Source organism: Dermacentor variabilis, chromosome 1 (assembly GCF_050947875.1).
Source record: "Dermacentor variabilis isolate Ectoservices chromosome 1, ASM5094787v1, whole genome shotgun sequence".
NCBI lineage: Eukaryota > Metazoa > Arthropoda > Arachnida > Ixodida > Ixodidae > Dermacentor > Dermacentor variabilis.
Window position 1 is genome coordinate 188,489,379 of NC_134568.1, and position 13,301 is coordinate 188,502,679.

Here is a 13,301-nt window from a genome sequence, read left to right on the forward strand (position 1 = left end):
TATATTGAAAATCTAGAAGTCAGAGCGCCTTAGCAACCGTGGTTGAACGCAAGCAGCCGATAGGCTGCCGGTGACGCTCGACGCGCCTGCAACCGCTACGAGAATGCATTGTCAAGCTAATCTAACCTAACATTATTCTAACCGAACGTAGCCAAGACGAAAAGACAATAAGCCTGACGGCGTAAGCGGTGAGAATACGGCGCGCTACCCTAACGCCTACAAAGTAAATGCCCGGCCACAGTGCTGGGACAGACAATAGCGCGATTTTTCCTTTCCCAGGATCTCATTGTTAGGCATTAGAGACCTGCTCCCGTGTATGAGCGTGACCTGTGTACATGATGTATCTGTTCTTGATGCGTGGATGCATGCACATGTTTTGCCCATTGCAACTTTCACACAGTGTACATGTGCTGTGAATGTAATAGAGATTCACAAACACAATGCAAAAAGCTCCGACATAGTATATGCCCGTCAAATGTCCCTCATGGATATGCAATATTGATGCGGCCAAGCGATCGCGTGAAGGACATCTACAAGACAGGTTTTGACACATTCCTTGGATGTGATGTAATAGTTAAGCAGAAACCCGCAAGGTGGAGAGAAGTAATTAATAAAGGGAAAATAAGACATTCACCCAATTGTAGCAATTGCTACAAAGCAACCTTTGCTTTGAGTTGTTGATGGTTCAACTTCGCGCTGCCGTCTGCTAGCCACTTGGTTAGCTCAGATGGTAGTGCGGCTGCCCTAGAAAGGCGGTTGTCCCAGGTTCTAGTCCCAGACCGAAATGAATTTTTCTTCAACTGCGATGCTTTCAAGAAATCCGTATAGGTTTCCTTTATAGCAATTGCCACAATTGGGTGGATGTCTCATTTTCCCTTTATTAATCCCTAGGATAACCATGTCCTTTCACTGGATGCCCAGATGATATCCATAGAACGTCATTGTTGTGACTGGGAAGTGTCGTCTGCTTGTTACACCTGGCTCTGCACTGATGCAAACTGCGCAGTGTTAACCTCGAGGTTTCTTTTTTCGCGATAATCAAACAGTCCTTGTTGCGTTGTGGGCTGCAAACATAGCGATCGGCAGTATGTGAAGCTGCGGCATCATGTCCCTCTGCAAGGCAGCAGACTAGCGCAGTGGCTGCAGCGCGTCGGACTGTCAGTATCCAATCGACGCCAGGATCTACGCATTTGCTGTCATCACATCACGACGGAGGATTAATACCACAATAGAGAGCTTTAGCGTGGCCCGTACTCCGGTAAACGATGACAGACTGGGTGTTTTGCCGGATGGGCAGAGACACAAACGTAGCAGCTTGAAGGGTGCAGTCACTTGGTGGCGCAGAGCTCAACCAGACAAACACAGAGCTAACATTGCAGTAACCAAGTTTATTCTACTTTGCTGCTGGTGTAAATTTTTAGCAGCAGTGTAATCGTGAATACATCTTTTTAAATGTTTAAAATGTTTTACACTTGGTTACAGCAATATTATCTGTGTTTGGCTGGTTGAGCTCTGCACCACCAGGTAGTTGCACATTGCAGGCCGCACTAAACGCTCTCGTTTATGCCATAGGCCCATCCTTTAAAATGCCCAGCTCGCCTGCGTTTACCGGAATACCGGACATGCTCGTCGCTGCAACAGAATGCTCGCAATGCACACTGCTTGGATGGCCCTTACTGGGGATTGACCACCAGGCGACTAGCGGAGAGTGTGGAGAGGCTTTGCGTGCTGGCTCCAAGACCCTGGAAGTAGACGACATGACATCGCATTACGACGCAGAGCCAGTGTAGGCAGCTTACACCGATCACTTGGCGAACGAGTTGGAACAAAGTATGGCTAGGAAGGAGGGTAACTTGCAATCGTCTGTAGCTCTCTTAATATGAGATGTTTCATGTAAATTCTGGTGTGAATGTTTTAGTGTAGCTGTACCCTGTGTGCCTACAAAATTTGTCCAACTGTTTCAGGGATCCTGTAACGACACCTTGTACCAGCAAATTTTCCGTCTTATTCTCTTGGTTTGTGTTGTCTGTCTACTGATTCCCTGCGATGCAACCATACGAACTTACCTTTCCTTTACAGCCATGGTTATGCTGCCACAATTCGTAGGTGTAGAAGCAGCTTTCCAAGAGGAGCTCCAAATTGCTGCAGTCTCAACAATGGTACCATCAATATGACTAGTGCAAAACCAGGGCCATTATTTTAGAAAAGAACAATGTATTGAATCAGCCAGTGGTTGATGAGCTGTCTAAAGTATTTAAATGTTCCCTGACAGATGAATTCCTACTCCATTCTTTAATATGAATATAAAGCCAACAGACAATGAAGCCAAGAAAAGCACCGAGGAAATTAGCTGTAGATGAAATTGAAATGTAGAAAATAATGAAGGGGAAAAGGGAAATTAAAGCGGACAGAAAGATCACTTGTCGCCAGTGGGAGCCGAACCCACAACCACCACATTACACATGCGTTTATACTGCCAATTCTGCTACGGCAACTGCTGTCAATCCATCCACTAACTTGGGTATTTATGTTTACTAGGAGTGTTAGCCAGTGCGACTCAGAGCCATGGCAGGCCCTTCATGACTCTGGTACGATGAAACAATGAATTAACCCAAGCTAGCTGTACCAGAGAACACATACAGTTAAATATTGATATAATGACTTCTAACATCAGCACTATAAGTAATCACCGACACATTTTTCTCACATGGAAGGGGCCATAAAATTTTCCAAATTATTGGGCAATCTGAAAAAACGAACTTCAACGAGAAAAAACAGTAAGGAAAGAAAAAACTGTAAAGTTGTGCTTCATTGTTAACAGGCGCTCTCTATGGCCCAAGACAAGCAAAGGCGTCTGGTCTACAAGGTGCCTTTTGGACGCCATGCATCATCGGCGTTGGTAGATGCAGAAAGCGAAGTTTATATAGATGTCCTGTAACTGTGCCAGGCTCAAGTGACTTGGGAGTTGGAAGCACGCGACTACTGCGTAGTTTGAATGATCGCTTCGCTGGGCATTACGTACCGGCCGTCTTCCAGTTCTGGACCATTAAAAGTGGCAATAGATGAGTTCAGTTCTAGTTTGTATCACTATCGAACATGGTGTCAGAAGTTTGAGAAGCGTAACCTCAGATTGCCAAGCGACTCCTCATCAGAACTCCAACCATGGCTGAGCCGAGAACTCTGAGTGATCAGCACATCCAGCTCCAGCCCCCTCAAGCCTTCAGCTTCATTGCCAAGCAATGGAGCGCCTGGAAGTGAAGGTGCAAGCGTTTTTGAATCGCCAGTTGTCTTCACCACCAAGCAGACACTCAAATCAACTCACTTATCTACATTATGGGTGAAAAAGCTGAAGACGTCTTCACAGCACTTTGCCTGACATCAGTCAATGTGAAGAAGTGCGCTAAAGTCATCGAAGCCTTCGACAGTCACTTCGTTGTCAAGAAAACATCATCAAGAGAGAACTCTTCAATCGCTGCATACAAGACAAAGGTGAACAAATGACACTTCACTAAAGCTCTGCACTCTTTAGCTGAGCGGAGGACTAAGGCAACTTAAAGGACCAATTAATCTGGGACAGGATTGTTGTCAGCATGCGAGATCAAAAGTTGTCGACAAAACTGCAGCTTGAACAAGACCTCACATTGGAGAAAGCAGTGCTTTGCGCCAAGCAGTTTAAGGAAGTCCTTAAGCAGCAACCACATATTCATGCTGCCGGCTCATCGTAAACAACAGCAGTCATTGATCGTCTGCATACAACTCGCCAAACGTGATGCGCCGGCAACAAATGCAAACCGGCTGAGCAACCTCTGACTCAGCATTCCTGTGACTGGTGTGGTAGACAAGGAACACTCAAGAAAAGAGTGTCCAGCATCAAAATCGTACTGCAAGAAGTGCTGCCAAAAGGGAAATTTCGCCACTGTATGCCGATCATCACAAATGCTTCATCATCTGCAATCAAGCATGCCTCCGGAAAGCATGAGCTTCCTGGAAGCAATCAGAGGCAGTGCAACAACTTCATGGAGAACGCATTTATGCGTCAATAGACATCAGGTGCAGTTCTGACTGGACACTGGTGCGAACGTATCAGCCCTACCGGAAGATATCTATATGCAACTTGGCTCATCAACACTTCTGCGCGGGTCTGACAAATTCCTCATTGGGCCCTCTTACTAACTTAAATGTGCTGGGAATGATGGACACAGCTGTGATTTACAAGGGAGCGACTGCATTAGAAAGGTTATATGTTGCACGAAATCTCAGCAAACCACTTCTGGGCTTAGGCGTCACAAAGAAGCTTGACATACTAAGAAGAGTGAGTGATCTCTCAGTCAAACATAACCCTGACACACTGCTTTTCTCTGGCCTTGGTGAAATCGAACATTCCTTCACCTTAAACTAAAGCCAGACACTGTACCCTTCGCAATAACCTCTCAAGGCACATTCCCATTTCGCTATACAATGCTGTTAAGTCTGAGCTGAAGAAGCTGGAGAGTCAGGGAGTGGCAACGAAAGTCCAAGCTCCATCTCCATGGTACACACTAATAGTCATTATTCCAAAGAAGAATGACGGGGTCAGGTATTGCATGGACTAAATCATGCTTAACAAAGGAGTGCTCGGGGAGCATCACCCAATTCCTAGTGTGGACCATACATTGGGACTCCTCGGAGGAGTGAAGTATTTCTCCAAACTCTATGCGTACTCCGGATCTTACCCAATTAAATTGGAACCAAGGTCATCCGAACTGATGACCTTCATCCCTCCTTTTGGAAGATGTAAGTTTAACAGAATGCCCTTTGGAATCTCATCAGCTCCTGAGCATTACCAGAGGATGATGAGTCACATACTCGAGGGCTTGCAAGGAGTCGTGTCCCACATAGACGACATACTAATGTGGGGAGAGACCAAGCAGTCCCATGACGAGCGTCTTGCCGAAGTCCTCGAGTGGTTACTGAAGGCAGGTGTGTCACTGAACAAAGAGAAGTGCTCGTTCTACCAAAACAGTGCGAGCTTTCTTGGTCACATCACTGATCAAAACGGCATGCGACCAGACAAGGGCATGACAGAAGCCATTGTTAAAATGAAGGCGCCAAGCACCATGACAGAGCTCAAGCGCTTCCTGGGGACGATCAACTTTTAATCTTGGTTCATTCCGAACTTCTGCGACATTGCATACCCACTAATAGAGCTCTTGCGTAAGTCCAACCATTTTGTTTGGGACGCCCCTCAACAGCAGGTTTTTCAACAAATTAAGAAAGCCTTAACTTCACAACCTGTCCGAGCTCTCTATTACCCAAGGTGTCAACTCGTAGTCTCATCAGATGCCTCGAGCTACAGTCTAAGAGCAGTTCTATTCTGAGAAGACTCGCATGGTGATTGTTGGACAGTGGCGTATGCTTCAAAAACGCTGACCACAGCCAAAGCAGACTACTCTGAGAAGGAAGCTCTCGGAACAACCTGGGCAGGTGAGAAATTCTGGGACTACCTTATTGGGCTTCATTTCAAGATAGAAACTGACAACAAGCCTCTGGTGCCCATTATTTCTACTAAATCCATCGATAGTCTCATGCCCTGACTTCAGCGTTTTTGGCTACGCATGATGCAATATGACTACAAGACCACGTATACACCAAGCAAGCAGCTTATAGCAGCCGATGCTCTCTCTTGTCAGCCACTTGCAAAACAGGACTCCGGAGACATCTCAAGTGAAAGTCTCAAGCTACGCAAGCGTTGTAGTGGGCCTTTTGTCATCTGAGGTAGCAAGCATCGAGAAAGTTGCCATGATGCAGAAGAGCAATTCAATATGTAAAGCTATAGAAGCCTTTACAACAAATGGGTGGCCAGCATACAAAATCAAGACTCCGATAGGCTGCTGCAAGTACTGCAATTCAAGTATGAACTCGCAGTACACGATGGCGTCCTATTAAAAGGGCAACCGGCTTGTTACTTGTTAGGCAACATTAAACACCTTGCATTAGGGAAAGGTCAAGTGCTTGAGACTTGCCCAACAAACGTGCTGGTTGATGCTGATGCCAGCTTGCTCGCTCGCTCCAGTTCCCATGCATGAAGCAACCAGCGACAACGCAGTCAGCACTGAACGTTCCATCACCCTATGTTACTGCTCATAGGAGAAATGTGCGCCCTCCTGCACAGTTCTGTTACTGAAGAGATGTAGGAGATGTAGTGTTGTGCTTCAGTGTTAACAGGCGCCCTCTCTGGCCCAAGACAAGCAACGGCCTCCAAGATGACTTTTGGACGCCATTGGCGTCGGTAGATGCAGAGAGCAAAGTTTATATAGCTGTTCTGTGACTGCGCGCTGGGCTCAAGTGACTCGGGAGTTGGAAGCGCAGGACTACTGCATTGTTTGGACGCTCGCTTCACTGGGCGTCTTCCAGTTCTGTACCGTAAAAACTGGTAACAAATGAGTTCAGTTCTAGTTCACATCACTATCGAACAAAAACCATTCCGCTGAATTTGAGACTTGGGAACTAAAGATACGGTTTCATGCAGTGTCGACAATATCTTCACATCTGCGCTACAATGCAAAGCTTTCGCATCCACACCACTGCATCCGTGGCCGATACTGTCGCCTGCAGAGGGACGACGCTATCAGTGGACTTATCAAGTATCAGTGGTCCACTGACAGCACAAACACACTGCATGAAGAGGCCCATAATTTCATTAATTCCTTCAATACAATGAGCTTATTCTGCCATGCAGTTGGCTATATTCAGGCACTTGCTACATGTGCAACAAGGATGACAACTAAACAAAGTATTTTTGGCAACTACTGTACATGCAATGACTAAATTTGTCACACCATTTGTTACCAAGGGAACATTTATTTTCAATGAACGTTCAATGTACATATATGGTTAATTTGGGGCAAATGAGAATATGGTGTCAGGGGCAGTGTACAAAGCAGAGGTGCAAACTTTGGAGACAAGAACATTAAGTAGAAAAAAAAAGTTAAATCTTCAGATGTCACTGCTACACACAGAAGGTACATGGAAGTTCACCTAAATAGTTGGACAGCCTCTTCCTTAAACTTCATGATCTTGTAATGTTCAGGGAACTTAAACAGCCAAAACATCATCAAAAGTCCACAAAAAATAATCTTCAGCCCCAATGGTTTGGCCTACATGCCAAGAAATCATCAAGGGTAGGTGCTTGCATAGATCTGCTTGAAGTGCTGTTAAAAGACGAAAATTGTTTGACAATCATATCTTTGTATGCAAATGGCTCTGGAAGCTTCTCCTGAGTTTTGAGGTGTTTATCAGTCCACTCTATCACAGTTACATCTGCAGGAAGGGGCATAGAAAGACGTAGTTTAGCATTATGCTTTTCAGCTTCTGCACGCGCTGCCAACTCTGCTAATTCACCAGGACTCAGGTGTGAAAACTTGCATGTGGTGCCATAATCGCATTCTCCCACTTGCTGAAACCTCCGGCATGGCTTCTTGACTGACTCGACCTGTGCCAAGAAAAATGCATTTCAAGACAAGAACTCCAAAAGGCACACCAGAACCCAAGGGCCTACCGAATGATAGTACAGAAAGAAAAATGTGCATGCTTTCTTGCAGTGCCTTTTAACATGAGCATCTTATGTTGCGCAACAGTTAAGCTGTGCTGCCATATGGGCAACATAATTAGGGTCCTCGATTTTTCAGGTAAAACCTCACTATAACCGATTATTGTGGTACAATTGGGTACTGTACAAACCCAGCATCACCGGATTAGTTTGATGGTATATTTGTACAGCTGCTGTTGAGCACTTCTGAAGGTTGATCTTTTAGAGTTTCAAGGAACAAACTTACAAAATAAGTTACCTTCATGCATGTAGTTCAAACAATAAGTCCTTATCCAGGCTTGGGTTGTTGTGTGGCAGATGTCATTGTGCATTCTCAGCACTGTTATTGTGTCTGCCCCTAACCCCTGTGCCCATACTGATGCTTCAGGATACCACCTACCCTGTTGTTGCACAGCTTAAAGAGACCATGAAATGATCCTGACAGTTTTGCGTGGTCACATTAATATAGTAGAGGAGGTCCTTTTGAATATCAGGCCAACTTTAAGTGCTCTTTGTAACTTGCATGATTAATAAATGTATTTTGAAGATCTAGCATCTCTATTGATCAAAGTGATGCCTCTCCATGTGTTTCTTCTCAACCTTGTCTATTCTATGTGGAATGGACAAGTGACGTAACTTGGGCAAGTGATCTCATTAGTCTCCCATGCAACATCATCAGCAATATTTAAAGAAGCATGCTGTTGCACTAATCTCTTTAATAGTATGTGGGTAGATAGTGTGCCTACCAGTAATAAATGCAATAAAACTATACAATCCTTCAAAGCAGTGGCACACGTTGACCTGAGAAGGAAGACTGTTTGCGGGCAGCTACCGTCTACATGTGTGCATTTGTATGCATATTTGAGGAGAGGACTGGAATAAAGGAATTTTCAAAAAGCTGGGATCTGTAGACCTGTGGGTTACATTGAGGAAGAGTAATATGGAGAAGAATAAGAAGAGGTAACAACAGCACAGTGGCAAAGTCTTCCAGAGGGATGTGAAAGGAATGTCTTCACATGAACTTGTGATGTGTTCCTTTAGAAAAAATGTTGTGCAGAAATGGGTTCTCTTGGTGGGGAGAAGAAACATTCCTGAGGCTCGCATGCATATGCCACCCTGTATCTTGCCAGAGCTGTACTCTTATTTCTGCCTCAAAGATACAAGTGAACCATCAAGTGTATTTTTGTGCTAAAGCTGTGTTCAGGAAATGTACTGCAATGGATGAATGCTGCAGACAACACGAGCCCATAAACTTCCTTTGAGGTCACTAGAATGTCTGCAACAAACAATAAAATTACTGAAGAAATTCGGCCTTCTGGCACCTATTTCAAAAAAAAATTCCATGACATTTCTTCAAATGCTGCTCCCTCAAGCGAGTTCACTTCAAGCTCTCTGGAAAGTGTTAATGTAGCGTCTAGAACACTTGACTCATACAACCACGTTACCCTGCATAAAAGCAACACAGAGCAAGTTCTACCAGGTGCAGACCTGGTAGAACTTGCTCGGCAGCTGCAGTCTCAAACAAATTCTGTAAAGCTAAACAGTCAAGCACACAAGTAGCACTAAATGACTAAAAAGTGCACAGTAGGAAACTTTCCAAGGAGGAACCTTTAGCGATTCATTTGTGAAAATATGGCACACTATGCTTGGAAGAGTATTAGCGCTTCCTATTGTGAGTAAAAGATAAAATAACTTAGGCGGCCCAGCATTCTTGAAAGCATGAATGAAAAAGAAAGGGGGGGGGGGGGAGCATGCAATTTTAGCAGCTTCCCGGCCTTTTCGAATATAGTATTGCGCGAATGACGAACTACTACGCCCCAACAATATGTCGCGCCAGATCCATCTCGGGTAATGGGGTGCGTGGTGTACTACATAGATGCCAATAAAATTCTGCAGCAAGAGGGATCACAAGTTTCAGCACGCTACACTGTCGTAGCGACACTTTTGACCCATAACACTTGAGGGGATAACCATAAACCTTGAAGACAACTTTTGACCCATAACACTTGAGAGGATAACCACAAACCTTGAAGACAGTTTCAGCATCACGAAATGCGTCGTAGTGAAGTCTCTTCATCCGCGTGTGAAAAGTGCCTTGCAGATGTTTCTTGCGGTTGTTCGCACTGTCAGGAAATGTCTTATTGCAGTAGTCACAATGGTAACGTTTGCCCATATTTGTTACCGTATTTACGGGACTTTAGGATAAACGTAACAGTTATGAACACGATTCCTGGAGACGCAGCATAGCCACAGTCCACAGGACGAATCAAACGACTACTGCGACTACGCCGGCTCTACGAAAAAACCGCTGAAGTTACGGAAGCACACACAGCCTCTGACAAAAACGACAAAAAGCGTTGGAGTAACCAGAGGCCATAGAGAAAGCAGAGGCGCAGGTGTAACATTACAAAATAAGCTTTTATTTTCTTGCTGAAACAATTCGCTGTCAGTGCTAAATAAGCAACGTTAAACGTTTTGTTACATTTGTTATATTTTGTAATTACTTTTTAGCGTTTTTATCCAGTTCAAAATTTGTGTTGCATGTAGAGAATTTCTTTTTGATATAGAGTAGTTGTGGTGTTTTAGGCTTTGAGACGGTATAAGTTGCTGGTATTTATGGTCACTACTGTGTCACCTGTCGCACCGCCATCATCATCATCATGTCCTTATGGCGGCGCGTGGGCGCGTGTCCATGGAAATATAAAACCTTAACCACTGCACATGGCATGGAGGAAGAAAACTGACATGACATGGCGTTCTGCCTGAAACGCAAAGAAACTTCGTTATCATCTAGTGTACAGCAACGTTTATACGTTGGTGCAAACGCCATGCCTCACATAGATGACTTCGCAGAAACGGTGACTTCAGTTTGTTACCGAGCATATGATGACCTTCCAAAAACCGGAAAGCCTTCCAGAGGTTGCGAGTGGACATTGCTGTCTGCGGTATTATTGCAGGATGTCAACCAAGGCACGTAACGGTCTCTTCAAAGTGGCAGTATGTGGAAATGCTGCGGGTTTTCTTTTCTCTCGCTCTTTTAAATTAGTGTAGAAGAAACATGCTGGATTTAATAATGTAACTGCACATTTTGAAATGTCAGTGGTGACAGTTGTGGTTATTTCGCTAACGTTTTAGAATCGGCGTCCGTAAGCAGGTTAACATACCCAAACACCTAATTCGTGCATTTTCATTTCATTTGATTTATTAATACTGTCAGCATCATTCACGAGCTGTAACAGGAGTGGAAAAAACAAAACGAAACTGAACAGCAAAATAAGTAGTAGAGAACATATTGAAAACCATAGTTATACATTAGTTAAAGGGAAAAAAAATAATCTCGTGAAATGCACACATAAACGAAACAAAAATGCATCACTCAGAAATCAGAACAGCCATTTATGCAGCAGTAATCTGACCTCATCGCCCTGTGCTAGTGCCATATATGAAACTATCTAAGTGGCGTAGAAATTCAGCTAATGATGTCGACCGAACAGCAGACTCTGGAAGAGAGTACCACTCTCTACAAGTTTGGGGAATATAACTAAACTTGGAACCATTATTTTTTATAGTCGGTAATGGGATAAACTTACTATGACGATGCCTTGATGTTCATTAGTTTTGATCTTAAAGTAATCTGATTTACTTATTTTAAGATAATTATTGATAATGAGGTAAATAGCTTTTAGTCTTTCGTACCTGGTTCTGGTTTCTAGCATAGGTAGTTGGACTTGTTGGCAGAGATCTCTTGAAGAATGGTTCCGGCGGGATTTATTAAAGATAAACCTTACAGCGAGTTGCTGAATCCTATCAAGCTTGTGAAAGTTAGTTGCTGTGTGAGGATCCCATATTACTTTAGCATATTCGATTATCGGTCTGACTAGGGTTTTGTAAGCAAGGCACTTTACATCCGGAGTAGCACTGTGCATAGTGCGTCGCAGATACCATAGTGTTTTAAAAGCTTTGGAAATGACAATTTCAATGTGGGTATTCCATCGTAGATCTGATGTAAATGTTATGCCTAGGTATTTGTACTGATCGACTCTTTCAAGCATATAACCGTTGATTTGATAATTGTAATGAAGAACATTTTTCTTTCTAGTTACTGACATGAACACAGACTTTTTAAAGTTTAACTCCATCTGCCAGTCGTTACACCATTTCACTGTTCTTTGCAGGTTTAAATTTAATTTAATCTGATCATCAACTGTATTTACGGTACTGTACATCACACAGTCGTCAGGAAAAAGTCTTAATGGAACATCAATGTTACTTTGTAAATCATTAATAAAAATCAAAAATAGGAGTGGGCCTAAGACGCTACCGTGCTGTACACCAGAAGCAACGGGAATAATGTTGGACTGACAACCTCTAACAGTTACATATTGTTCACGAGAGGATATATGCGGAGAAAACCATTGTGTGAGTGTTTGATTTTTATAGACCTCATTAATCTTATATAACAATTTTTGGTGCGAAACTTTATCAAATGCTTTCGCGAAGTCAAGGTATGTAATGTCTGTGTACTCCTGTGTTTGTACTCCTTTTGCATTATTTTGTACTTTTTGTGTTCTTTCGTACTCCCGGCCGATAGCACTTCCTGACTTTGGGTCCCCTAGCACTCTAATATACTGAAAAAACTGTAGTTCCGACGCAAGAGGTCGCAGTTTTGCCTCTCTGCTGTGCTGGGCAGCATGCAAAAATACTCATGTACTGAGCTTCAGGTGGATGTTAAATGACGTCAAGTGTCCATCAAGGTTGAGGACTTGGGACGTAAAATTGCATCATCATCATCAGCCTATTCTATGTCCACTGCTGGTCGAAGGCCTTTCCCTGCGATCTCCAATTACCCCTGTCCTGCGCCAACCGATTCCAACTAGCACCCTCAAATTTCCTAATTTCGTCACACCACCTAGTCTTCTGCCGTCCTCTACTGCGCTTCCCTTCTCTTGGTACCCATTGTGTCACCCTAATGGTCCAACGGTTATCTGTGCATTACATGACCTGCCCAGCGCCATTTTTTTCTCTTAATGTCAATTGGAATATCGTCTATACCCGTTTGTTCTCTAATCGAAACCAATCTCTTTCTGTCTCTTAAAGTTATGCCTAGCATTCTTCGTTCCATCGCCCTTTGCACGGTCCTTAACTTGTTCTCAAGCTTCTTTGTCAGTCTCCAAGTCTCCTGCCCACATGTCAGCACCGGTAAAATGCACTGATTGTGTACCTTCCTTTTCAATGATAATGGCAAGCTTCCAGTCAGGAGCTCACGATGTCTGCCGTATGCGATCCAACCCATTTTTATTTTTTGAATTTCCTTCTTATGGTCAGGGTTTCCTGTGATTAGTTGACCTAGGTAAACATGCTCCTTTACAGACTCTAGAGGCTGACTTGCGATCCTGAACTCTTTTTCCCTTGCTTGGTTATTCATCATTATTTTTGTCTTCTGCATAGCAAATTTCAACCCCACTCTTACACTCTCCCTGTTAAGGTCCTCATAAAATTTAAATTTAATTAAGGTCCTCGTAAGCTAATCCAGGTAAAATTGCATAGTAACTTAGTTTTAATCAGGATGAAGGCCCGTTATGTTGAACAGTGTGCACGGCCCCTGTTTGTATCTTTAATTTGTGCCCCCATTTCTTTTAACACCTACCTCATTATACTGTTTACAGCAACAACAAAAATAAGCAAACAAGAACCTCATGCATCCTTGTCCATTATTCAAATTCATCTGTACTCG

The 13,301-nt window shown here is 43.6% G+C and overlaps 2 protein-coding genes across 10 annotated transcripts in view; one reads left to right on the forward strand and one right to left on the reverse strand.

The window, feature by feature from the left end:
* Top3alpha (topoisomerase 3-alpha) overlaps window positions 1-1,784 on the reverse strand; it is a 59,486-nt gene extending 57,702 nt beyond the window's left edge. The window contains exon 1 of the mRNA XM_075701569.1: window positions 1,678-1,784. Coding sequence (XP_075557684.1) covers window positions 1,678-1,769 — 92 coding nt within the window. The 5' untranslated portion in view covers window positions 1,770-1,784. The remainder of the gene's footprint in view (window positions 1-1,677) is intronic.
* Window positions 1,785-10,230: 8,446 nt separating this feature from the next.
* The window catches only part of Adat1 (Adenosine deaminase, tRNA-specific 1), a 35,103-nt gene continuing 32,032 nt past the window's right edge, over window positions 10,231-13,301 (forward strand). For 8 of the 9 annotated variants that reach the window (XR_012830005.1, XR_012830006.1, XM_075701624.1 and 5 more), the window contains exon 1: window positions 10,231-10,537. Coding sequence is in view for 7 of the 9 variants with exons in the window: in XM_075701624.1 (XP_075557739.1) it covers window positions 10,318-10,537 (220 nt within the window). In the remaining 2 variants the exon portion in view is untranslated. Of the gene's footprint in view, window positions 10,538-11,561; window positions 11,987-13,301 lie in introns of those variants that run through there. The other variant, XM_075701648.1, reaches the window with a different exon arrangement.